This window comes from Carcharhinus amblyrhynchos, chromosome 22 (genome assembly GCF_965287045.1).
Source record: "Carcharhinus amblyrhynchos chromosome 22, sCarAmb.v2.hapA, whole genome shotgun sequence".
In the NCBI taxonomy this organism is placed as follows: domain Eukaryota; kingdom Metazoa; phylum Chordata; class Chondrichthyes; order Carcharhiniformes; family Carcharhinidae; genus Carcharhinus; species Carcharhinus amblyrhynchos.
The window spans coordinates 26,509,195-26,533,303 of NC_137345.1; the positions used below are offsets into that span (position 1 = coordinate 26,509,195).

The 24,109-nt window shown below is 39.8% G+C and overlaps 1 protein-coding gene across 1 annotated transcript in view; it reads left to right on the forward strand.

Annotated features, from left to right (window-relative positions):
- The window catches only part of LOC145357009 (protein FAM107B-like), a 62,681-nt gene extending 39,066 nt beyond the window's left edge, over window positions 1-23,615 (forward strand). The window contains exons 2-4 of the mRNA XM_080210050.1: window positions 466-625; window positions 3,989-4,133; window positions 22,703-23,615. Coding sequence (XP_080066176.1) covers window positions 492-625; window positions 3,989-4,133; window positions 22,703-22,822 — 399 coding nt within the window. The 5' untranslated portion in view covers window positions 466-491 and the 3' untranslated portion in view covers window positions 22,823-23,615. The remainder of the gene's footprint in view (window positions 1-465; window positions 626-3,988; window positions 4,134-22,702) is intronic.
- The last annotated feature ends 494 nt before the right edge of the window (window positions 23,616-24,109 follow it).

Below are 24,109 nucleotides of genomic sequence, written 5' to 3' on the forward strand. Positions count from 1 at the left end.
GAATTATGAATCTGGTGATGACCATAAAATCATTGTCAGAAAAACCCATCTGGTTCACTAATATCTTTTAGGGAAGGAAATTTGCTGTCCTTTCCTGGTCTGGCATATATGTGAGTTCAGAGCCATAGCAATGTGGTTGACTCTCAATTGCCTTTGGGTAACTAGAGATGGGCAATAAAATACAGGCCAGCCAGCAATGCCCATGATGAATTAAAGAAAGCTTATTGCAGTCTAATAAGGAGATAATGGGAGCCATTTGATTCCTTCTCATCTGATTATAACAATATTTACCAATGCACTCAAATCAAGTGTGATAAAATCATTTTTATGCATGCACTGTAACAGTTTTATGATGATTCCTATTGAGACATCCATCATATTTAATGATTTTAGCAAAATACATAACATCCAATGTTCAATCGTAAATGCTTTTAATATTTACATTAAACTGGCTTTCTATTGCAGGACATGCCTGGGCTGGTAACAAGGAGATGTTAAAGAAATGTGATGTGACTCAGCAAGATGGCAATAATGAGCTCATTACACCCAAAAAGTTAATTAATCCTGTGAAAGATTCTAAGAATTATCGCGAACTCCAGCGTGAATTAATATTAAACCACAAAAGGTGAGTTACAGCATACAGAATGATTTTCAAAACATACCTCCTTGTGGGAGATGTAAACTTTACTTTTGTTCTAAGATATTTTTTCCTTAATTAATCAGAGCCAACAGTGTCAATTGCAACAAATTCTACACCTTTACCATTGATTTCTATTTCATCTCCTTCTCCAGTCATTGCTACAGATTGAATGAGACTTATCACACCCTTAGCCCAGATCTATTGGTCGTCCAAGGGTCTTATACTTAAAGAAGTGCTGGGGGACCACACCTGAAATCCCAACAGGGAGGGCTCCATGGGAATTTACTGGGAAGGTTCAACTTCTGTTGGGCAATTACCCTGCATCTGGAACCCCACAAATCTCTGAGTTAGGAAAGTTTGGGTGATTCTGACTCACTTATTGGAATAGTTACCAAAGAAAGGTTAAAATCAGTATTAGCAGAGAAATAATTTTGGGGAAATTGATGGGATTGAAGGCAGGCACAAGGACACCCAGATTGCTCTCCGCTGATGCACTGTGCCCCATTTAAATAATAATTTGCACTTCTATTTTTCCAGCCAAAATGAATAACCGTGCACTTATCCACATTAAACTCCATCTGCCAGAATCTGGCCAATTCTCCTAGCCTATCAGTATCCATCTGTAAACTCTTTATCTTCTCATTATAGCCTGCTTTCCCACTTATTTTGGTATAATCCACAACTTTTGCTATGTTACATTCTTGCAGGTCATTTATATAGATTGTAAATAGTTGACGCTTGAGAACTAAACTTTGTGGCACCTCACTAGTTACAGTTTGCCATCCACAGAAGGACCCATTAATCCCGACCCTCTGCTTTCTGTCAGTCAGCCAATGCTCTATCCAAACCAATACTCTATCCCCAACCCCTTGGGATCTAGCTTCCTGGATCAGCCTTTTGTGTGGCACCTTGTCACATGTCTTCTGGAAGTTGAGATATACCACATCCATAGATTCCCCATTATCCACCTTACTGGTTACATCCTCAAAGAACTCAAGCAAGTTTGTCAAGCATGATAGTCCCTTCATGAAACCATGCTGACATTGGTGAATTGAGTTTTGTTTTTCCAAGTATTCAGTTATCTCCTCCTTAATAATTGACTCCATCAGCTTCCCCACCAGAGATCCAACTAACTGGTTTCCCATTTTTTGCCTCTCTCCTTTTTTGAATAAGGGTATTACATTAGCATATAACAATCGTCTGGTATCTTTCCAGAATCCAGGGAATTTTGGAATATCATAACTAATTCTTCCACTATCTCTGTTGTCACCTCTTTAATATCCAAGGGTGTAGGCCATCAGGCTGCTGGGACTGATCTGCCTTCACCTAATACCTTCTTCTTAGTTACAGTAATTTTGCTAACCTCTGTAGTAACTGAAGTTTTAGGGAAAAAATTATTACCCTCCACTGTGAAAACAGAGACCCTCGGCAGATTCTCCAGCCATGCTCTCCTCAAAATTGGAGAATCCCGTCCAAGGTCAATGGATCTTTGTATGGTCCGCACCCTGCCCACTACAATTCCAGTGGCAGGGCGCGACAGGAGAATTCCAGGCAAGATATTGGTGCAGCACTTAGATCATTTCACATTTGTTAAAGGGTTTAGATAAAGGCAAACTACTGTCAAGAAGTGGTTAACTATAAGTTCTCACTGAATTCCATGAAAAATGCTCATTGCGTTGATAAGGTTGGAGAACATTTTGGAGAAGAAATGGATTTTAGAGATTGGGATGTTCTCATAATTTGGCCTTTCTTCATTCACTCAAGTCCCAGGGATCAGATTCTGACACTCAACTGGTCCAGCCATCCATCATGAGACATGTAGGAGTGGATAACAACAAAAATGATTAGGCCTGATTCTCTTCTGCCTAAACTAGAATCATACATGGACATATAAGTAGAGAATTAATTGCAGTTGGCAGCAGCTTAGTGGCTCCCAGACCGAAAACAGATCCTGTGACCTTCAAGCAATGGCAAATTTCTTCATTTGTAACTAATCCCCAACTTCCCTATTACTCTCTACTGATCCAACTACAGTTGAAATCTCTCAGGAAATTGGCTACCAGGGATCGGCTAATTAAATTGAGTGTATGGGTCGAAGTTGTAACTGTGTCTCAAATGGAATTGAAGAAACAGCAGAGCTGCTATTATGTATTAGACAGAGATTTGCATCCAAATCATCTAATTCAAATATTAGCTCAATAGGACCTTAACCAAGCAATGATTTTAATGTAATGCACAATAATCAGGATGGAGCCTTGAATGTAAATGTTAGTTATTGCAATATTATATTCCAAACAACTTCAGGGATTTGGGGAAAAAATGGCCACCGATCTGTAATTGTCACTGTAGTTCAGACAACTGTAAGCAGTAACATACAGCAAAACAATCAAATGAACCATCGGTTTGGGGTTTTTCCGAACAAAAGTCCGATTATGCATGTGAAGGTTCAAAAATAACAACCGCTGAAGTAGGCAGTTAGATAAAGATTGAAGGTTGGTGATGCAATTCAGTAGAAAGAACCCATTGCCATGGTAACATTATGGTTTGCTTGGGCATTTATTCCGTTTCTTGTCTGTCAAAAGTGTCAACAACTAATATAATCGTTGCAAAATGAAGTTGGTAATCAAGAATAAAAATTGAATTACTGTAAAAGTTGCCCTTGGGAAAACATGATGACACAGGTGGAATAGAGTGATTAACTGAATGACAACAATCATCCGGTACAACTGGGTGTGGCTCTTCCTTTGTATTGGTGAATCATTCATGAGGGGTAAAATAAATTTATAAATGTGTAAGAGTTTTATTAATGCACTGTGCTGCTAGATGAGCATGAAATGTATTCATTCCATACTATTGCTTGACAAATAAATGGGACGGCACGGTGATACAGTAGTTAGCACTGATGCCTCACAGCTCCAGGGCCCTGGGTCCGATTCCTGGCTTGGGTCACTATCTGTGTGGAGTCTGCACATTCTCCCTGTGTCAGCATGGGTTTCCTCCGGGTGCTCCAGTTTCCTTTCACAGTCCAAAAGAAGTGCTGGTTAGGTGCACTGACTGTGCAAAATTCTCCCTCAGTGTACCCGAACTTGTGCCAGGTGTGGTAACTCGGGGGTTTTCACAGTAACTTCATTGCAGTGTGAATGTAAGCCCTCTTGTGACACTAATAAATAGACTTTAAAATGTTAAATGTCCTTCTTAACAAAATAAAGAGAACTTAGCAGTTTTAGCAACTTTAACTTCAGCTCGAATTAACAAATTCAACTTTGACTTCTGAGGAGCCATTGACTTAGAAAAAAACTGCAAAAGACAGTCCTGAATTAGACAATCTCTTCCTTTACCTTCTCTTAGAGGTTTTGTGTTGCAGAATAAGTCTGAACTTCAACGGGTGATGGAACAAAGAAAATTCAACTTATTAAGACAACAAGACAAAGCTGAACAACCGATATCAGATTTTGAAGAGGAGCTTCAGAAAAGATACCAGAAACTGCAAAAGGTTTGCTTTAGCCCTATTGTATCATTTCACAAAATCTGATCTCATTAATCCAACATCAATCAACACAGTATCTACAACAGTGTTGCCAAATAGAAATCACTGACTACCACTATGCTTAGGGTGACACAGTTTAAGGTACATGCATGAATTTTGGTGGAAAACTGACTTCACATGTAGTTCAGTTACTTAATTAACAACAATCATCATTCACTAACCAAGGGACTAAACCAGTAAGGACAATTGGAGAAATAAAACACTTATCTTCTGCTTCATGTCTTGCCATCTTACCAACAAATACACAAAGAAGTTTAGGTACACAGGGTCAAGATTCTTTTTGCCTCTGTTCATTATTTCACTGCAGAATCAGCTGGTTCAGCATCATAGAAATTATAGAAACCCTACAGTGCAGAAGGAGGCCATTTGGCCCATCCGATCTGCACGTAGGCCCTATCCCCTTAATCCCACATATTTACCCCATTAATCCTTCTACCCTACACATCCCAGGACACTAAGGGGCAACTTATCATGGCCAATGCACCTCACCTGCACATCTTTGGACTATGGGAGGAAACCGGAGCATTCGGGGGAAACCCATGCAGACACGGGGAGAATGAGCAAACTCCACACAGACGTTGACTCCTCAAATTGTGCTTGTTTTGATGGGAGCAAAGGCATGAGCAGGCACACTACAAAAGCTTTTCACATCAAACAATATTTAATTTACTAAAGGTGTGCTGTAAAATTTTGTATTTGCTGTTATGAAAATGATTTTTAATGGAAATTTGAGCAGAAGCACAATTTAAAGTGTCCATTCCTGATGGCGTTCAAAGCCAAAACTCTGTCGTCACATTCCTACATTATAGGGTCTGGATTTTTACCAATACCTCTTGACTTGGGTGTCAATGAAAAAGGGCAAGAGGGACCTGATGCTGCAATTCCTATCCCCATTCCTTTATCCGGTTCACTGGTGTAGAATAAAGATGTGGGTGTCCAGCCTGATGTGGAGATGCCAATGTTGGACTGGGGTAAACACAGTAAGAAGTCTCACAACACCAGGTTAAAGTCCAACAGGTTTATTTGGTAGTAAACACCACAAGCTTTTGGGGCTCTGCCCCTTCGTCAGGGGAGTGGAGAGTTCTGAACTCTCCACTCACCTGACGAAGGGGCAGAGCCCCAAAAGCTTGTGGTGTTTACTACCAAATAAACCTGTTGGACTGTAACCTGGTGTTGTGAGACTTCTTACGGTATCCAGCCTGCACAGACCACCCATGCTGCTTGGCAGGTCCATTGTGGGGTTGGCATTGCAATACCCCCTGAATCTTTTACGGAGCTGCGTTCTTTTGGTAAATGTTCTTGTCCTCTCTGAGGAATCATGAACCATAGGGGAACTCCAGTCCCAAATGGAGAATCAAAACAAAATAGTCATCTGCTTCTGGAATTCCTTCATTGACGGGCTTTGAAATACAAAAGAAAATCGAGCTTCATTAGTTGGATGCTGTATTGTAAGGTGGATGTGTTTTCACTGCACTGATTGATTATAAGGCTCTGTTGTTTAACTTAAGTTGACCATTACACAGATCAGCTTTGTATTAGTACTGAGATGCAGTAGACTCCTCTTCCCAATTAGAGTTGTGCCCTACTGGATTCAATTCTGTAGAAAATGCTGCTTGGTGTCTCCATTGTAATAGTCTGAAGTGATTTAAATGCCCAGGTCCATGTTAAAAGTGGAAAGGAAATATTAGCAGCTGTCAGTTAGATATCCCATCTAATGTAGCTTAGGAAAAATTGCAATTTCAATAGGCTCTGTTAGCTGGAATGGCTGGAACAGCTGAGCCCATTGTGAATGCTTGGCTGAAGGTGGGGAGGATGGGGGACCGTGAGGGTTTGAGGGGGAAAGGCAGGGATCAGGATATTGAATTCGATGATCAGCCATGATCAAAGTGAATGGTGGAGCAGGCTCAAAGGGCTGAATGGCCTACTCCTCCTTCCAGTTTCTATGTTTCATAATTGAAGTGGGACCAATCACCCAGTAAATGGCTGGGGCATTTGTAGCCTGCCAGCCCGATCATCTGACTGCCTCCATTGCGATATTGAGACTACCTCTAGAGGCAATGGACTCGATTCCATCTCATAGGTTCATAAGGTACAGGAGAGAATTAGGTAATTCGGCTCATCGAGTCTGCTCCACCCTTCGATCATGGCTGATATGCTCCTCATCCCCATTTTCCTGCCTTCTCCCCATAACCCTTCGACCCATTACCAATTAAAAATCTCTCTAACTCCTCCTTAAATTTACTCACTGTCTCAGCATCCACCACACTTTAGAATAATGAATTCCACAGATTCATAATCCTTTGGAAGAAGTAGTTTCTCTTCAATTCGGTTTTAACTTTGCTACCCCCCTACCCTATTTCATCCTTGATTTTCCGAAAATGACAATATGGCCTATATCTCCTTTTAAAGGAGACAGGTCAGTTGGGTCAGGAAGTTTCCCAATTTGATGATCAACTTTTCCATGAAAATCCAGTCCAACATGTTCAAGGAGGGTGTGTCAATTACTCTTTCTTTTATTAATGCAATAAATACCCCTGGGTTCCCAGTCAGTCATGAGTGCATTTGACATGAGTAATCTTTAAGACCTCTAATAAGAAGTTCTCTGTCTGTATCATTGTTTCTCATTGCTTGCAACGTTGCCCACTGAATCCATGCCATGTGACCATGTGGACACCATAAGACCACGAGCCCCACTTCCCCAAATAAATAATGTATTTTCTTTAGCATTCCTTTGTTTTATATTGGCTTTAGCGGTCCTTTGATAATTTTCTCCCACCTGGTCAGGCCCAAGCATGTTCCCTGTCTGCCTGACTCACATCTCCTCTTCCCTCCTGTCTCAAGCGCAGCTGCACAGCTTTGTTTCCTGGCCAAATCCACACATCCCGTCCCACCCTTTCAAGAATGAATTAGTTTTGATTGGGAAATGTGAACATTACTGCCATTTAATTTGGCTCTTTCAATATTAGTTGATTTGCTTATGTGAACTTTTTGCTGTTATTTCAATGGAGGCATGAAGTTAAAGACAAGGAAAGTTCATGCACATCTATGAGTCTCACCATATCGTAGCCAAAGCTTAATTTCAAGTCAAAGGTTTGCACTAATTGTGAAAGGAAAGTGAATTTACAGGATAATGGAGAGCATGGAGAAAGAGGGCCAAATAGATTAAAATTAGGGGGCTAACTAGAAGAATGATGAACTTGTGAAGTGGTGCACAAAAAGGAATTAGACAGTGATGGATAAGATACATGAAAGTGTAACTGGGAGACATATGGATGAGGAAGAAAGACCTCTAATTGGAGACATTCAAATACAGGTATGATAAGAAAATGACTTTGTACTGGGACAACAGAAACAAGGGAACCAAAAATGAAAAGTATAAAAGCAGGTGGAGGATGCAAAGAACTGGAAAGCACAAGACAGTCAAAATAGGAAAGAGGGAGATGGACAGAGGAAAATCAATTGTAATATTGAAAGGTAAGCAAAGAGGAAGTTGCAGCGCACATACAGTGTGCGTTCACACAGGCACACATTTTTCTTTCTTCATGTAGATGGGGGCTTCCTCTCGAGGCTATGTATAGCTACTAAAGCTAATACAAAGACTCAAAATACTGATGTTGAAGATATGGCTTTATTTAACCAAAGGATCGAATGGGAGAATGATATGAGGAAGCTCTCCACTCAAGGTATAGAATGCAGGCATTCGGATAAAAGTCTGAACAACAATGCCCCTTTGAAGGCAGTTATACATTTCTAAAATCATATTGCCCACTTTTCAGGTGGGCATTATCCAGTAAACATTAATATTAATCAGTCAATAGTCACCCCATCATTAACTCCACTCAATAACAATATACATCATGCCTTAATGGGATTTCACGGACGTTACTTCTCTTCTGCTGCCCAGCATTACGGGACACTAGACAGTGAAATGATTCCCACCAAATTGAACCCACGTGACTCTTGTCCGACCCTGAGAAATTCTTCATGTCTGCTCGCCACCTGCGTGATCTCTCGGAGTTGTATGACCCTATTCGTAAGGCTAACATTGGTAGCCATCTTATTCCTGACCACTGCAGGTAGCATTACTGCTTTCAGTGAGTCTACTGTTCCTTCCCTCTCCCTGTATTTTGTCACTGACTGAAGTTTCACAAAGTGTAACCAAAAGCAAAACACATCCATCTTGTAAATTCAAAATACATGTTTTAAATGAGAAATATTGGTTAATTATGCAGAGCTGTCTTCTATGGCAACAGCCCTGGCTGGCTTATGTTCCCATAATCCAAGATCATTCATTCTAAAGTTAATGTTGTGTTAGTGCTTCTAAATCTATCATTATGTGTTTGTTAGCCTAATTAGCCCCCCTACATCATTCTGCACTTTTGGCCGTTGGCCAAGGACCAACTAAGGCCACTAAATGGATGTATCTAAGTAACTAATCTTTGCCCTTACTAAGTATTTCAATTTTCATATTCCCTTCTTCTTTACCCCACCTGCCGCCACCAATGCTGTTCTTTCTGTGGACTTAGAAAGTTGTGCACTTCCATTTTTGATCGGGTATACAATTACTACTGACAATAGGATCACAATGCAAATAATATAATCCCTTACAGGGTTGATGTTCCCGGAGAGTCTATCCAGCCTGAGACCCAACCACCCAAGATAAATGGTTCAGGGTCTTTGAATTTCTCCACCTCCTTCTTGATGTGTACAACCAGATTAGTTATATTTACTGAACTGTCTGGTATGTAAGTGCAACACGCTGATCCAATTACTGCACATGTCCCTCCCCTTGCCGCCAAGACACTATCCAATGCCATTATAATCCCTCTGTATGCATGACAACCATCTCAACATTGATCATCGCAAGGGCAGTTTCTGTATTGGCAATTTGTACCCAATAGAGCTTACAATTATCTCTTGCATTGTTTTAACCACTCCATATTGGGTAAATATTATGCTGAAAACCATTCTCCTTCTGTCATAGCTCGCTGGCGTCTTGGCAGATGAGGGAGTTTATATATCTGCAGAAATTTCTTTTGGATAACAAGATCCCTTCCATTGAACAGGGAGCCAAGCCTAGGCTCTATTTCCATGAATCCAATGTACATTTTTTAAAGTTGGATATTATGTTTCACTGAAGCTACATGATGTATTACATGACTGGTCATACTGGGTGGGTTCAGGTATAGCATACTGCTTGGGTTTACTGTACAATCACTTTCGCTTACCCTAAGTTTTCCCAGGACCTCACAACTTCTTTGTACAATAGATTTTGCTGGGTGTAGGTGCTGCTTTAAGTCTAGACTAGGAACTGATCCTATTAAATTATAAACAAGTGTGTACCTCTACATACAGTTAGCCTTGCTGCACAGGCTTCAATGTTGTGAAACTACTCCCTTACCTTCTAACTTAAAAATCCTAATATGTAATGTCTTTGTGTGTGCCAAATATAAGTATTAACCCGTGTTTCCTGATAAAGATGCTGAATGATCTTAGATGCTGGTCCCGTTTGAGCCAATTTCTGTATACTCAGTACTAGAAAAAAAAGAAACAAAATACATTCATTATAAAAATTGACAAGATTCTCCCTTTACACAAGTTTCAACTGTTAGTCACTGTTAAACGAGCAAACTTTAATTATATCACGCATTACATCACGGTATACTTGATGTGGTCTTCTTGTCATCAATGTTGGGTGTAGTCCCATTGTCCTGCCGCTGGGATGTGGAGTTGGGCTTGGTTTATCCTCTTTTTTCAAGAGCTCGTGGTGTTAAGTTAGCTCCTTATCAATCCAATCATTCCTATCTAGCTAATATTTTGCGTTATTATCCGACTTAACCAAATTGTTAATCTACAAATTCAAATTACTCCAGTGAACTTCTCAAGCTATTACAAGAACCATTATTACCCCCTATTCAGTAAGGTTATAAATCCACTGGGGCAATTTACTGATAATTATCACTTCAGATTACTCATTGAGGTAAGATTTTAACTGAATCCAGTGTCACCACCGTGACCTGGGTTTCTCATCAATGAGGGCACATGTTTGTCCTGTAATGATTACGTCCCCACTTGATCCCTAGCCCTTTCCTGTCTATCATAAGTTTCACCATTACCTTATCCCCTGGCGTAAGTAATTTAGGAGTGTTCTCCTCTGCTAGTTTCGTCCAGTCTCTGTACTGCTGTAGGGTAACCACCTGTATTTTAAAAAAATGTAAACGATCAATTAATTTTCTCATATACTGAAACACTGCATTTCAGCTAATTTCAAGTTCTCCCCATTCAATATTGCATTTTCTGGGAGGCGCATTGCCCTTCCTATCATCAGTTCAAAAGGGATTAAACCTGTTCCTCGAGAAAGAGTAACTCTTTGTCGTAACCATATTGCAGGCAAAGCCTGCACCCAATTGTTTCCTTCCTGTAGAATAGCCTTAGCTAGACTGTTCTTTAATGTCCTGTTCATCCACTCTATCATTTCTGAATGCTGGGGGTGGTATGGTATATGAAATATTTGCTTTATTCCCAAGAAGCCCAACAGGCTTCTCATAAAACATTCCCTGCAAAGTGGGTGTTCTGATCTGAATCTAACTGAAGAGGCGTACTTCACTGGGTCTTATCTAATTTACTAATATCAAAACCACTGTTTTGACTGTAACATCTCTGCATGGGAATGCTTCTACCCGTCAGTAATCTGATCAATAATTACCAGGTAACAGGTCTTCTCTTGCACTCTGGGTAAGGACACTATAAAATCCATCTGTAGCTTTTCCCATGGTCCTTTAGGCTGTAGTTAATTACCCATCCTGGCCTTGCAGGGACAACCTGATTCCACTAGGGTGCACTGCAGGCATCTTGACAAGATTGTGCATGCAGTCCCTGCCTATGTGTGCTAATCAATGATGTGCCTCCAATAAGGTCTGTTGTATTACTTTTAGGGCTATTCTGTCTTCCCTTCTCCATATGCCATCTTGACTTCTCTGTCCTCCATGTTATTCCCATTCCCGTTTATCTTCCTCTGATGCCTGTTCCTGTATCTGTTTCACGTTAATGTCTATGTCTTCCCTGGCTTGTGCTGTTGCCACACTATACCAAAGGCGTACTGGCTGTCTGCGAACACATTTACTTGTTTTCTTTTACCCCATTCTAAAGCATTGATCAAAGTTAACAACTCTGCTACTTGTGCTGAATTGCTCCCTAGGACTTGTTCTCCTGCAATCACTGTTCCTTTGTCATTCACCATCGCCCATGCCATATGGGTTTGGTCATTGACAAACTCCTTGGTTCCATCTACTTACAGATTAATCACTCCTCCCCCCGGTGAGTGATTCTTTTGCTAACCCTCTTCACTCGCTCCTTCTGTCACTTCTGTTGTACATTCATGCTATGTTCATTGCACTGTTAACCCTCCTGCAGGATTTTCTCTCATATCTCTGCTGATTTCTACATGTTTGTCTCTGGCAAAAGATATTCTTCCCACTTTAAAAGTCTTCCATCAGAAACTCTTCTTTTTAACCTCCCTGCTTCTAAAAGCTGAATGATTGTGTGTGGACTGTAGAGAATTATTTTTCCCCTTATTTTTCCCTCTCACAGTCCAGGAGACTGCTAAAGTCGTTACTAATCAATGCATTTCCCTGGCCACTGAATCTATCTATCTATCCCCATGCCATTGGGTTACTACTCCAGCTTGCGCTCCATCACTCTCCTGACAAAAGAATTTGGAATAACTTGGTAAGATCCAGTAGACCCAGGGCTGGGGCTCTTGCCATGGCTTGTTTTAAATCTGAAAAGGCTTGTGCTTCATGTCCCCATATTACTTCCTCACTATGGCCTTTCCTCCCTTAACTAGGTTCTGTAAAGGTTTGGCAAGTACAGCATAATCCTCCACAAAATTCCTGCAATAGTTAAAAGACTCCAATATTTGTCTTACTCCTTCCTGATGAGAAGTCTTTGCACATAAAATAGAACCTTCCTGCGATCCTCTGGAATTCCCCTTCTCCTCCCGACTTCTACAACATAATAACATCTTTGAAACAGAAATCAACCTTTCAATTTGATTCTGGACAGTAACTTATTTTGATTGCTCATTCATTTTCTTAAATAACAACATCATTTGCGAAAAATAATCCCAAGCTCAGAAAACAGTTCATTAGTGTCTATTTTATCTTTTTTTTTTAAAAGCTTGTTCCTTTGTCCATAGCTATCACCTAGCTGTGTTTTACTTCTTAGAATCCCTCTTAATATCTCTTTTTATTACCATTATTGTTCTCTGTATTCACCAAATTAATCCCACCTTTAATCCTGTCCTACTCTGTCTACTATCATCTCTTCCATAAAATCTCTTTTATTACCCTATTCACTTCCCACATCTCATCTGTACCTGGCTTACCTGTTCCTTTTCTTTAAGTGTTCATTTATTCCATTGGATCATTTCTCTCATCTTGTTCTTATTGCCAATTTACCAATCATTAAACTCCCTATTCTACCTTATGTAATTCTTCACTAAATGCTTGAATGCTCTCTCTCCCCTCAGCTATGTTTTGATTTAAGCTAATCGTTTTACTATTTGAAAGCTACCATAAAATCTTAAAACACAAAGATCCATTCTGTGTGGGACAGAATGGGTTAATTCTCTACTTTGTTTCAAAATAGGGCATAGTACATTTTCTCAAATGACTGTCATCACATCAAAACCCCGTACTTCTCAATAAAAGATTAATCCCTATCTTTCCATTGATAAGATTAAACCAAAACAAGATTTATCATCACTTTTAAATATCCCGATTCTCAACCATGCCTGGTGAAGACTATCGCACTCTGTTCATCTAATTACAATTCTTCAGTTTCAACATTTTGCCATTTTTAGACCAATGCAGACACAAAGAGCCCAAATCTATGTCAAATTCTTACCCTTTTTTTTAAAGAATGACCTTGGCCATTGATCACCCCCACAATCCCTTGCAGCCATCCAGGTGAGTCAACTTATGATCCTTACAGCCTGACAGGGGCTCCTCTAATTAATTAGGGTGGTCAATGTGAAAGCAAACTCACCCCCACTTAGGAGTCCTGTCCTACCATCTGAACGCAGTAAGAAGTCTCACAACATCAGCTTAAAATCCAACAAGTTTATTTGATAGTAAACCCACTAGCTTTCGAGGTTTACCCATTCGTCAGGTGAGTGGAGAGTTCTGGTCACACACAGAGCATATAAAGGCACACACAGTTTACAGAATACTGATTAGAATGCAAGTCTTTACAGCTAATCAATTCTTAAAGGTGCAGACAATGTGAGTGGCAGTAGCATTAAGCATAGGTTAAAGAGATGTGTATTGTCTCCAGACAGGACAGTAAGTGAGATGTTGCAAGCCCAGGCAAGTCATGTCAGACAATGTGACATGAACCCAAGATCCCAGTTGAGGTCATCCTCATGTGTGCAGAACTTGGTTATCAGTTTCTGCTCAGTGACTCTGCGCTGTAGTATGTCGTGAAGGCTGCCTTGGAGAACATTCACCCGAAGATCAGAAGCCGAATGCCCATGACTGCTGAAGTGCTCGCCAACAGGAAGGGAACAGCCTTGCTGGTGATTGTCGAGTGGTGTTCATTCATCCATTGTCATAGTGTCTGCATGGCCTCCCCAGTGTACCATGCCTCGGGACATCCTTTCTAGCAGCGTATCAGGTAGACAATGTTGGCCGAGTTGCAAGAGTATGTGCCGTGGATGGTGCATCACCAGGTACCTAATCAGCCTGATTAGCCCCCCTACATCACCCTGTGAGCATTACCACAAGAGAAAAATGTCAGAGCCTACATGGACCATACTGAATTAATGGAATTTTCATTCTGTTATTCTGCTTTTCTAATTGAAAGTGTGAAAACTGATGAAGTAGAATACATGACTGAATAAACGTTTCACGTAGACCATTAAAGGAAAGGACGGGATGGGCTAAATGAATTTTTCTTGTTCTCTACTTCGTTCATTAGATTATATGGGATTTGCAAACAACAGTTGAAAGAATATTTCTGGACTCCCTCAGATGAAAGTAATTAAGAAATTGCTCTAATACTTATACATCTTTAAATAAAAACAGAAAGTGCTGGAAATACTTTGACCTTGAGCTGAAAGTTTCTAGAAGGATAAATGTCATACTAATGCAATGTCACATTTTCCCAACCAACCAGCCAGATACATAAATTTTATGGTTTATCACATTTCAAGACCTTGGAGTTTTGGCACTGGGGGGATTGTAGGTTGCCTTCTGTATGACACTGCAATAAATTAAACTTCACGCATAAGAGGTGAACACGTACAAAGCACCAGTTATCTGGAATTCAATCCAACACTCAAGACTAGAAAGTGATGAATCTGTGGAATTCTTTGTTGCAGAAGGATGTGGAGGCCAGGTCCATTGAGTGTCTTTAAGGCAGAGATAGATAGGTTTTTGATTAATAAGGGGATCAGGGATTATGGAGAAATGGCAGGAGAATAGGGATGAGAAAAATATAGCCATGATTGAATGGCAGAACAAACTCGATGACTGAGTGGCCTAATTCTGCTCCCATGTCTTATGATCTTATGGACTAGACAAAGTGATTGGTAGAGTTGTGATTCTTGCAGACCACATTAATTCACATGAGTCCCACGAGAGGTGGTATCACTGAGCAGATGATGAATGTTCCAGGAGATTCCTACCCTGAAGAACAATGGTAGTTTGGAGTGCAATTCCTGACCAAACTGGAGAAGGGACAGACATTAAATTTTTGGCGAGTTGTGGGGGGGGGGCAGGAAGAAAGGGAGTCTGCAAGAATTTGGAGTTTCCACCAATCAGGGAAGCAGAGAACTCCCCTTTTAAAATTGGAGCCAGTAAATTTGTTGAAGGTTGACTTGTAAAGGGAGGTTTGGTATTAAGGGTCTAGGTTTGAATGCTTTGTTTCTGGTGTTTCTAGAAGCAATAGAGAACAGATTGAATTTCCCTGAAAGCTGTATTCTCTTCATTGCATGTAAAATTATTCAACTGTTTAGTTTACAATGGGTCTCATTAAAAAGTTAGCAGATTACCATCTGGGAGACAGAAAAGCAATGCATTTGGGGGATATTGAATAAAATTTTATGGTTAGGAATTAAAATAGCTTCTCATAAAAGTATGGAAAGCGATACAGCACTCTCAGCATGTTTAATCCAGAATAAAATATATGTGAACATAATACATACACAAATACAATTGTTTTTCGCAATAAAGTTTGTTTTAATCAACATAAATGACTATCAAATGAAAGCAACCAATTATCCTCTGTAGAACCTTACAGAAGGAAGTCAGTTACCTCACCCTGCACCTCTAACTTAGCCACAGTCATGCTCTCCTGTTCTTTGTCCATAGCCCTTTTTTTCCTTTATCTGATCTTTGAAAATTTGCAAAAACACATGCAATTCGTGCAGATTGTTTGTTTAACACTTGAGGTTCAATTCCTTCTTTTGAAAATTACACCTTCCTGTTATTTCTACATAGTTCCTTTTCAATACGTAATGTTTTATTTTGCAGCCTACAATACCTCTAAACTGCACCTCATTCTAATCCATTTACAAAAGGGCAGAGTTTAATGCCCTCCCCCATGATAAGTTTGGTGCCAAGGGAGCACATCATCAGGCAGGAATGTTGCAGGTCTTTCCACAACTGACCCAATTAAGTCCGTGATGGCAAAACCCATGAACAGCGTTTCTGCTCAGCCGCAATTAAGGTCCTTAAGAGAGCAATAACTGTCCACTTAAAGGGTTCAGGCTGCACTAATAGTATTCACCCAACAGCGGGGAGAGGACCCGCAATACAGGAAGCCCGAAAAGGTTAACCCCAATGTGTTTGATTATGGGTGTTTGGGAACTTTCCTTGTTAAAAGACACTCAGTGCCTGATGAAGGGACCCAGCATTGCGCAGGCGTGGCTTACTGAGAGCCACCCCCTGCTTTTGTTATCCACCCAATTCCCCACACCTTCTCCATGACCCCAATGCATGACCCTCTTCCGCCATTACTCACACATAGCTGGATCGAAGGTGATCCTTGGCCTTAGGTGGATGCAGTACTGTCAACAGCCACTGCCTCCTTAGTGGTGCTGTTCATCAATGATGGGCTTTCAGCCTCTGATCAGTTGCTGACAGGTAGGATCTCTACTCCAGGGTTACTGTATCATAGGGAATCCTGTTGCTGCTCATTAAGTATCTGTCTGACATTTAATGTGGTGAACTTTCACCAAAGGAGGCAATGCGGGGCTCTTGCCAACTCTCCAACTGGTGGGCGCGATACCTGTAGCCTTCATTAAATACCACCCATAAATTAATTGATATTTTTGTAAATGATACTGTGAAGGAGGTTAATGGTATCTTTGTAAATGTCAAAGCATTAACCCTGGAATGAGCCTTGTTGCTGTCAGTAAGACAAGGAAGCAACTATTTTCAGCTTTAAATTAAGATGTCAGATACGAGAGGCTGCAATTTAATGTCATGTTGAGATTTTGGCAATAAACCATTTTCACTGTCATAGGTTACAATGTCTGAGCCTTTTTAATTAACTTGTGTAAGTCTCCTTAGCCCGTGGCATTGGGAGTAATCCTGAGATACTGCATTTGAGGTCCTGTTTTTAAATCCTTCACTTCTCAAACTCTAGCTGAAGAACCTCAACATGTTTTGTAGCTACGCCATTGGTTCCAACAGAGATCAGGACTTCTGGCTGTGCCCTTACAGAATACCCTGCAGCTCTTTGTTGATGTCCTTCACCCTAGTTGTTAGGAGACAATGTACTATCTGACTATAGAAACAACTGTTTATTAATCTCTTAATTAAGAATCCCATATAACAACTGCATTTCTATTGTCTTTTTCTTTGGTGTGCAGTGAAATCTCTCATGTTTCCATGGGTTTCATTCTTTCTGTATTCCTCTAAGGAGTCATTACCCTTCCTGGTTTTCAAAACTGATTAACAAGTGTTAACTTGGGGAGTTCCTGCACCTCAGAATTCTCCGTATATTGTTAAATGTTCCCAAATTTTGTATAAGGAAATATATCCTACTTTCAGATGAGCCACCTCAAAGAAAAGCAGGATTTCACACAAATTTTGATGTAAGTCTACAAATTACGGAGTACTAGATGAGAATTCCTGACTCTAACAAAGATATATCGCTCTTCAGTTTTTTTTTGTTATTGAGGGAATCTGTGCCAAGGATAAAAATGGGTTGGCTAATTCTTGATTTATTTAAATTTAGATTTCAGCTGTGTGAAAAATCCCTTTCCTGCTTTACTGATGATCCACACAGATATTGGATACTCAGAAACTCGGCATTTCTGTTTGTGATTGAAAATTTTGAGCTACTATACTGTCCGCCATCAACCTCTTTCCAACGATAACAATAGCTTTTCTCCTCAACCCCTTACCATCTTTCAGGAAATATCAAAGTTTCTTTCTTGACTTCCTCCTCTTCCACATCTACCCACTGACCCTTGGAAAAAAATCATCTACAGCATGAACTGGCTTCCACATGTGCACTAATGACCACTGGTTCTACCTCCCTCAAACTATATAAGGCTCTGTGGACACCATCCACTCTTCAATGGGCTGCCACTCCTTCCAGCAAAACATAAGGAAGACCAGAAGATTGAAACTGGGACCTTTAACCCCTTGTTACAAGTTCTGTACCCTTTCCACCAACTCCATTCTCTCTGGTTGATCCAGAGTGTTTGCATTCTTAGCATCCCACTTAACATTGAAGTGAGCTTCTGATTCCATATTCCTTTATCGCTAATGTAGTTGACTTCCATTACCATAACATCACCTGCCTGCATCCTTACCATAGCCTGAAATATTCATACTTCTTTGTTACATCTAGATACAATAACTTGAGTGCTCTCCTCGTCCAACCAACCCTCTACCATAAATATCACCTTACTCGAAACTCTACTGTTTGTATCGTCTCCTAAATCATTCCTTACTTGCAAAAGTCCCAACCCTTGAGAACCAATGTTGGCTTCAATTCCAGCCAAAAGCCTCAGTTTTTAAAATTTGCATTGTATTTAAATCCCTCCACAGCATCACTTCTCTCTTTAACTGTAGCTGCCTACAGTCCACCTCTCACCCCGGGGGGACATTTTACCACTTGCCACGGGAATTGTAGCAGGCAAGGGGCAGACCATGGAAAAGTCCATTAACCTAAGGTGGGATTTTCCAGTTTCAAGGTGAGCAAGGCTGGAAAACCCAGCCCCCGTGTCTGGATTTCCTTGAGATATTTTCCCAGTTAAAAGCACTTCTTAACTCAACACAAATACATTTTGTTGGAGATACTGTTAAACTTACCTAATTGTTAGGTTAACTAACATATTTTCAGTCATATAGTTTAATGACTGAAACACCAAACCATGCACTATCAATAAAACTAAGTTGTTTTGTTCTGTGGTAAATGAGTATTAACATTGTGCCTTATTTTGGCTACAGAAAGTAATGTAAAAGATGAAGTGAAACTTTAAACACATCTTATCAAGTAATTGCTTTATTTTTAAGCTCCGAACCAAAGACTATTCCCCATTAATTACATCCTACATAATTAAATGTTATTTGTTTATGCAATACCTCAATTTGTTACTTGCCCAAGCATTGAACATAAATTGGTGTACTTGCTGATTTATTTGTAAACCATGTATTGATATTTCTAAGTCCTATGGTGATGTACGCTTTGGTAGGGGGAACTTAGACAGTGACTAAAGGATAAACGTGTCTGAGATAAACAAGCAGTATTAAAGACAAATACTGGATTCATGATAATATTCATAACACAACTAATATCCTTGAATGTGGAAAATATTCCACATTGTCCTAAAGCTTGTTAAAACTTAGATATATTTGCTTGACAATAACTTTAAGATTTGAAGCCTCCAGGTCAATCTGCATCTTTCTTTCCTTACTCTTTCTCTTTCTCACTCTCTCTCGTATCCTCAGAAGGTGTGTGCGTTCCCTCTAATAAACAATTTGACCAGAAACAATGGAAGTTAAAAAAAAGTATTTTTCAGAATTCAATAAAACGGACTGAGTATATACAACAAGAAGCTTTGGGAACACAGAGCAGGACAATCAGCCTCTGTGAAGATAATATAAATGTTGCGTTGGTCCAAAATTGTCTATTTTTCTGTCAGCTTTCTCCATCTGCATTTTTGCTTTAGTCATTGACCTGAAATATTAACGCTGTTTCTTTCCACAGATGCTGCCTGACCTGCTGAGTATTTCCAGCACTGTCTGTTTTACTTTCACACTGCAGTATTTTATTTTTGTTTTGAATACTCAAATATATAAACAGTCAAATGGTAATAAAAGGTAGGGTGGGGCCAACAGGGAACCAAAGAGGAAATATTTCTGGAACAGAGGACCAAGGAGGAAATATTTCTGAACTTCTAAATGAATATTATGCACCAATCTCTATTAAAGAAGAGGATGTTGCCATTGAGCTGACATGGAGGGGTTAGTAGGATTATTGGACAGGCTAAAATTAAACAGGACGTACTTAAAAGTAAGGCAGTCCAGATAGGATGAATCTTCGATGACTGAAGGAAGGCAAGGCTCTGACCATCATCTTCTAATTCTTATTGGTGCCGAGGGGTTAGAGGATTAAACCTGGTTAAAAAATGGGGGAGGGATATAGTCAACTTAATGTCAGTGGTGGATAAAGATTTAGAGATAATAATGAATTGGCACTGGGAAAAGCATTGGTTAATAAATTAAAGTCAGCATGCTTTTAATAAAAACCAATAGTATTTAACTAACTTAACAGCTCTTTGAAGAAGCAACAGTGAGGGTTGACAAGGATAGTGTGATTGATAGAGTAAATGAATTAAACATGCATATCAAAATTGTTACAGTATTTAGGAAAGTATTAAATGCAATGGGTGATTTATGATTGCATAATTCTAAAGTAGAAAAATCTGCAAAGTCAAGAAATCACCGAAATTAAGAAAATTTGTCCAAATTAAATGGAACAATAGCAGGAACTGAATGGTGTCATCTTACATTTGCTCTGGACTCTTTTCCCCCACCACCTGCCTGCCCCCCTCCCCATTTCTGTAAAATAACTGTAAGTCAAATGTATCAAAAAATGTTTTGATCATTGCACTGCATTTGCCTACTGCTTTACGTCTCCCACCTGGAGACTATAACCTCACTCTAAAAAAATGGAAGTACACAGTGTTGGAAATTGGCGAGTGACACGAACCTGTAATTGGGTAGGAGATAGGAGGAGCCCCCCATCCATTGACTCTGTCTACACTTCCCTTGGAAAAACAGCCAGCATAATCAAGGACCACATGTACTCCGGACATTCTCTCTTCCACTTTCTGCTGTCAGGAAAAAGATACAAAAGTCTGAGGTCATGTATCAAATGATTCAAGTACAGCTTCTTCCCTGCTGCCATCAGACTTTTGAATGGACCTACCTCATATGAAGTTGTTCTTTCTCTATACCCTAGCTATGACTGTAACTCTACATTCTGCACCCTCTCCTTTCCTTCTCTAAGAATCATATGCTTTCTCTGTATAATGTGCGAGAAAGAATATTTTTCACTGTATACTAGTACATGTGACAATAATAAATCAAATCAAATCAAATCAAATCAGGAGAGCACAGGTAAAGATTAAGGAAACATTCCCTGATTGGTAGGATGTGATAAGTGGTGTTTCTCAGGTTTTATACTAGGATCTCAACCCTTTGCCTTATATATTAATGACTTAGATAAGGAATAGAAAACTTTATTTTTAAATTTGATGAAAACATCATGTTAGAATGCATAGTAGTTTTTCGGGTGACTTCTCATTTTTAGTCATTTCAATCTCCATCTCAATTTAGCATGCTTTCTCTCTCCTCTGAGTTCTATCCTCTCTTATTATTTCCTACATATGAACTCTCCAACTCATATTCATTGCTCATGGCCCTTTGGCCATGCTATTTCCCATGGCCTCACTCCTCCCATTGTTTCATTCACAGGGTGGATGACATCTGATCACTTTCTTATATCAACATTTCTTTGACAGTGATTCTTAGAAGCATCTTGAGACATTTTAAATGCCTTTCATGAATCAAATGGATGTTGTAGCTGGGAGTCAGAAGGTTATAAAGGAACATAGATTAAATGAGTGGACAAAACAATGGAAGATGGAATCTAACGTGTAGAAGTGTGCTGAGAAAAACAAATCAAAATATATTATTAATGGGGAGAGATTACGGTTGGGGCTTTCCAGATGTCCTCACCCCAAGCCCGGAAAATCCTGCCCAATGTCAATGGACCTTTGCGTAGTAGGTGGGATAGGAAAATTCCATCCTAGGAGTTGTAGAGGAGCAAAGGGATTGAGTGTCCAAAACACAGCTTGTGCACAGGTAGAAAAAGTAACCACAGAGGCTCATGGAATGTTGATCTTTATCTTAAGGAGATTGGAATGCAAAAGTGAAGAAATGATGCTTCAGTTGTATAACACACAGGACAGGCCCACTTGGGGTACTGTGTTCAAGTTTGTGTATATATGAGCCATGATCTAATAGCATGGCAAAACATGCTCAGACAGCTGAAATGCCTACACCTATTCCTATCTTTGGCCAAGATTGTATACTTGTTTCACTGCGACAAGTAGAGCTTTATGACAAGTCCCACCTTGCCTCTAGTGTTAGGGAAGAAGGAGGACAAGGTTTAACCAGCTGACCATGTATATCCTAATTGTTTCCCAATAATTCCAAGGTTCAGAAAAATTATAACTTGTGTTCTGGCTTTAGATGTGTGGTTTTTTTTTCACATGCACAGCAAGTCTGTAGCATAAGTTAGGTAAATCATCTAAGCTGAAAGCAATGGTTCAGGTGAGATGACAGCCATCTGTTCTGGTATTCATTTATCTGGCATCTTTAATGTGTGAATAAGACAAATCTGGCCAATGATGTAAGCAGTACTTGTTACATCCCAACAACATTCATTTATGTAAGACTTTTACCATAGTGAAATATCCCACAGGAGTCCTTAATAAAACAAAATTTGGCACCAAGTCTCATGGAATGATATTCAGGCAGGTTATGAATATTTGATTAAAAGTTGTAAAGCGAGACTTAAAGCAGAAAAGAGGGGTGGCAAAGTTGAGGGAGATTTTACAGGATAGTGGGCAGTAAAGTAATTCAGGGACATGTCATCAGCTAGAATTCGATGAGCGCAGAGATCTTGGAGGAGTATATAGCCAGAATAGATTACAGAGATAGGGAAAAGCAGGGCCATGGAAGAGTTTATAAACATGGATGAGAATTTTAAAATCAATGCATTGCTGGACCAGGAGCCAACATAGGGCAACAAGGACAGGAGTAATAAAAATTTAGCTAGAATGCAGGCAGCAGAGATTTGGACGAGCTCAAGTTTACACACACCTTTAATGCATATTAATGTTGTTTTAGTATGTTTTAGAACTTAGTTTTGAGGACTTATGAAGTAACATTTCTCATAAAAATGGTTTCACTTTTCTTCAAAAGTATGAACAGGAACGGCAAAAATTGGAAGAATGTGAGAGTGTGCCAGAGTTCATCAAAGTCAAGGAATCTTTGAGAAGAACAAAGGTAGCAGTTGCTGCCGAAGATGGTCTGGTATCTTAGCCAAGAATTATTGTGTTTATCAATTTGAACTGTGCCTCTTCAGAAATTGTACCTGCCAATGTAACAATTAAAAAGGTGGAATTTGTCAGTTTCAATAATGAGTTGATTGATTTCTATCAAAGATCAGCACTTTTTAAAATTGGAAACACTATATTGCTCCCTCAATTGTACAGTAATCTTTTTAACATATCTTCACTTCTGCCAATACTTTCACCATTTTGGCTATTTGTGACTTTCTAATAGATATGTTCAATCACAAAGAAAATACAATCCTGCAATTCCTTTAGTCAATTTAATTGGTTATTAACCAGGTCATAATTTAATATGGTCAGATATGACAGCCACTAAACCAACTGGTTAAGATTAAGTCTACATTTATTTCCAGTCCTAATATCCCAGTGATTTTATAGCTAATTTTAATGATAGTTTGCCAAATTTGGGTTTACTTAAAACAATACAGTGGATGAGACTTTCCAGCCCCGCTTCTGGGCTGTCAACAGGTTTCCCATTGTTCACAGTCTTCACGGCCGGGGAACCCACGTCGGTAGGGGAACGGTGGGGGGTGGTCAGGGGTTGCAGTCCACAAGAAAGGAAAATTCCGCCAATGGACACAGCTGGAAGATTACAGCCACTGTCTTTGGATTTAGATTAAACGCTACTTGAGTTTTTCAAAATTGTAAAATGCCTTTCACAAGTTAGAATAAAGTGTTTATTAGCTTGTTTCCAATATTATTTCCAATGTCTCATAGTTGTAATCATGTACAATAATAAATTATGGGAGTCTGTGGGTAAGAGCTGGATGAGCAACAGTGTAATTGAATTGGGATTTTAGAAATCTTCTTTGAAATGTGTTTGATTAGTTTTTAACTCCATTTGCAGTGGCACAATACAATGGTTCTAAATTGCCAATCTTGTTCATATAGGCGCGGTGGTACAGTGGTTAGCACTGCCTCACTGCGCAAGGGACCCATGTTTGATTCCTAGCCTCGGTCACTGTCTGTGCAAAGCCTGCATGTTCTCCCCGTGTCTGTGTGGGTTTTCTGCAGGTGCTCTCATTTCCTCCCACAGTCTGAAAGATGGACTGGTTAGGCACATTGGCCATGCTAAATTCTCCCTCGGTGTACCCGAACAGGTGCAGGCATGTGATGACTAGGCGATTTTCACAGTGACTTCATTGTGATCTTAATGTAACCCTACTTGCGACACTAATAAATAAATAGGCCACAACATAGCTAGTCATGAAGCTAGGTGTGCAGGTTAGGTGGATTGGCCATGCTAAATTACCCC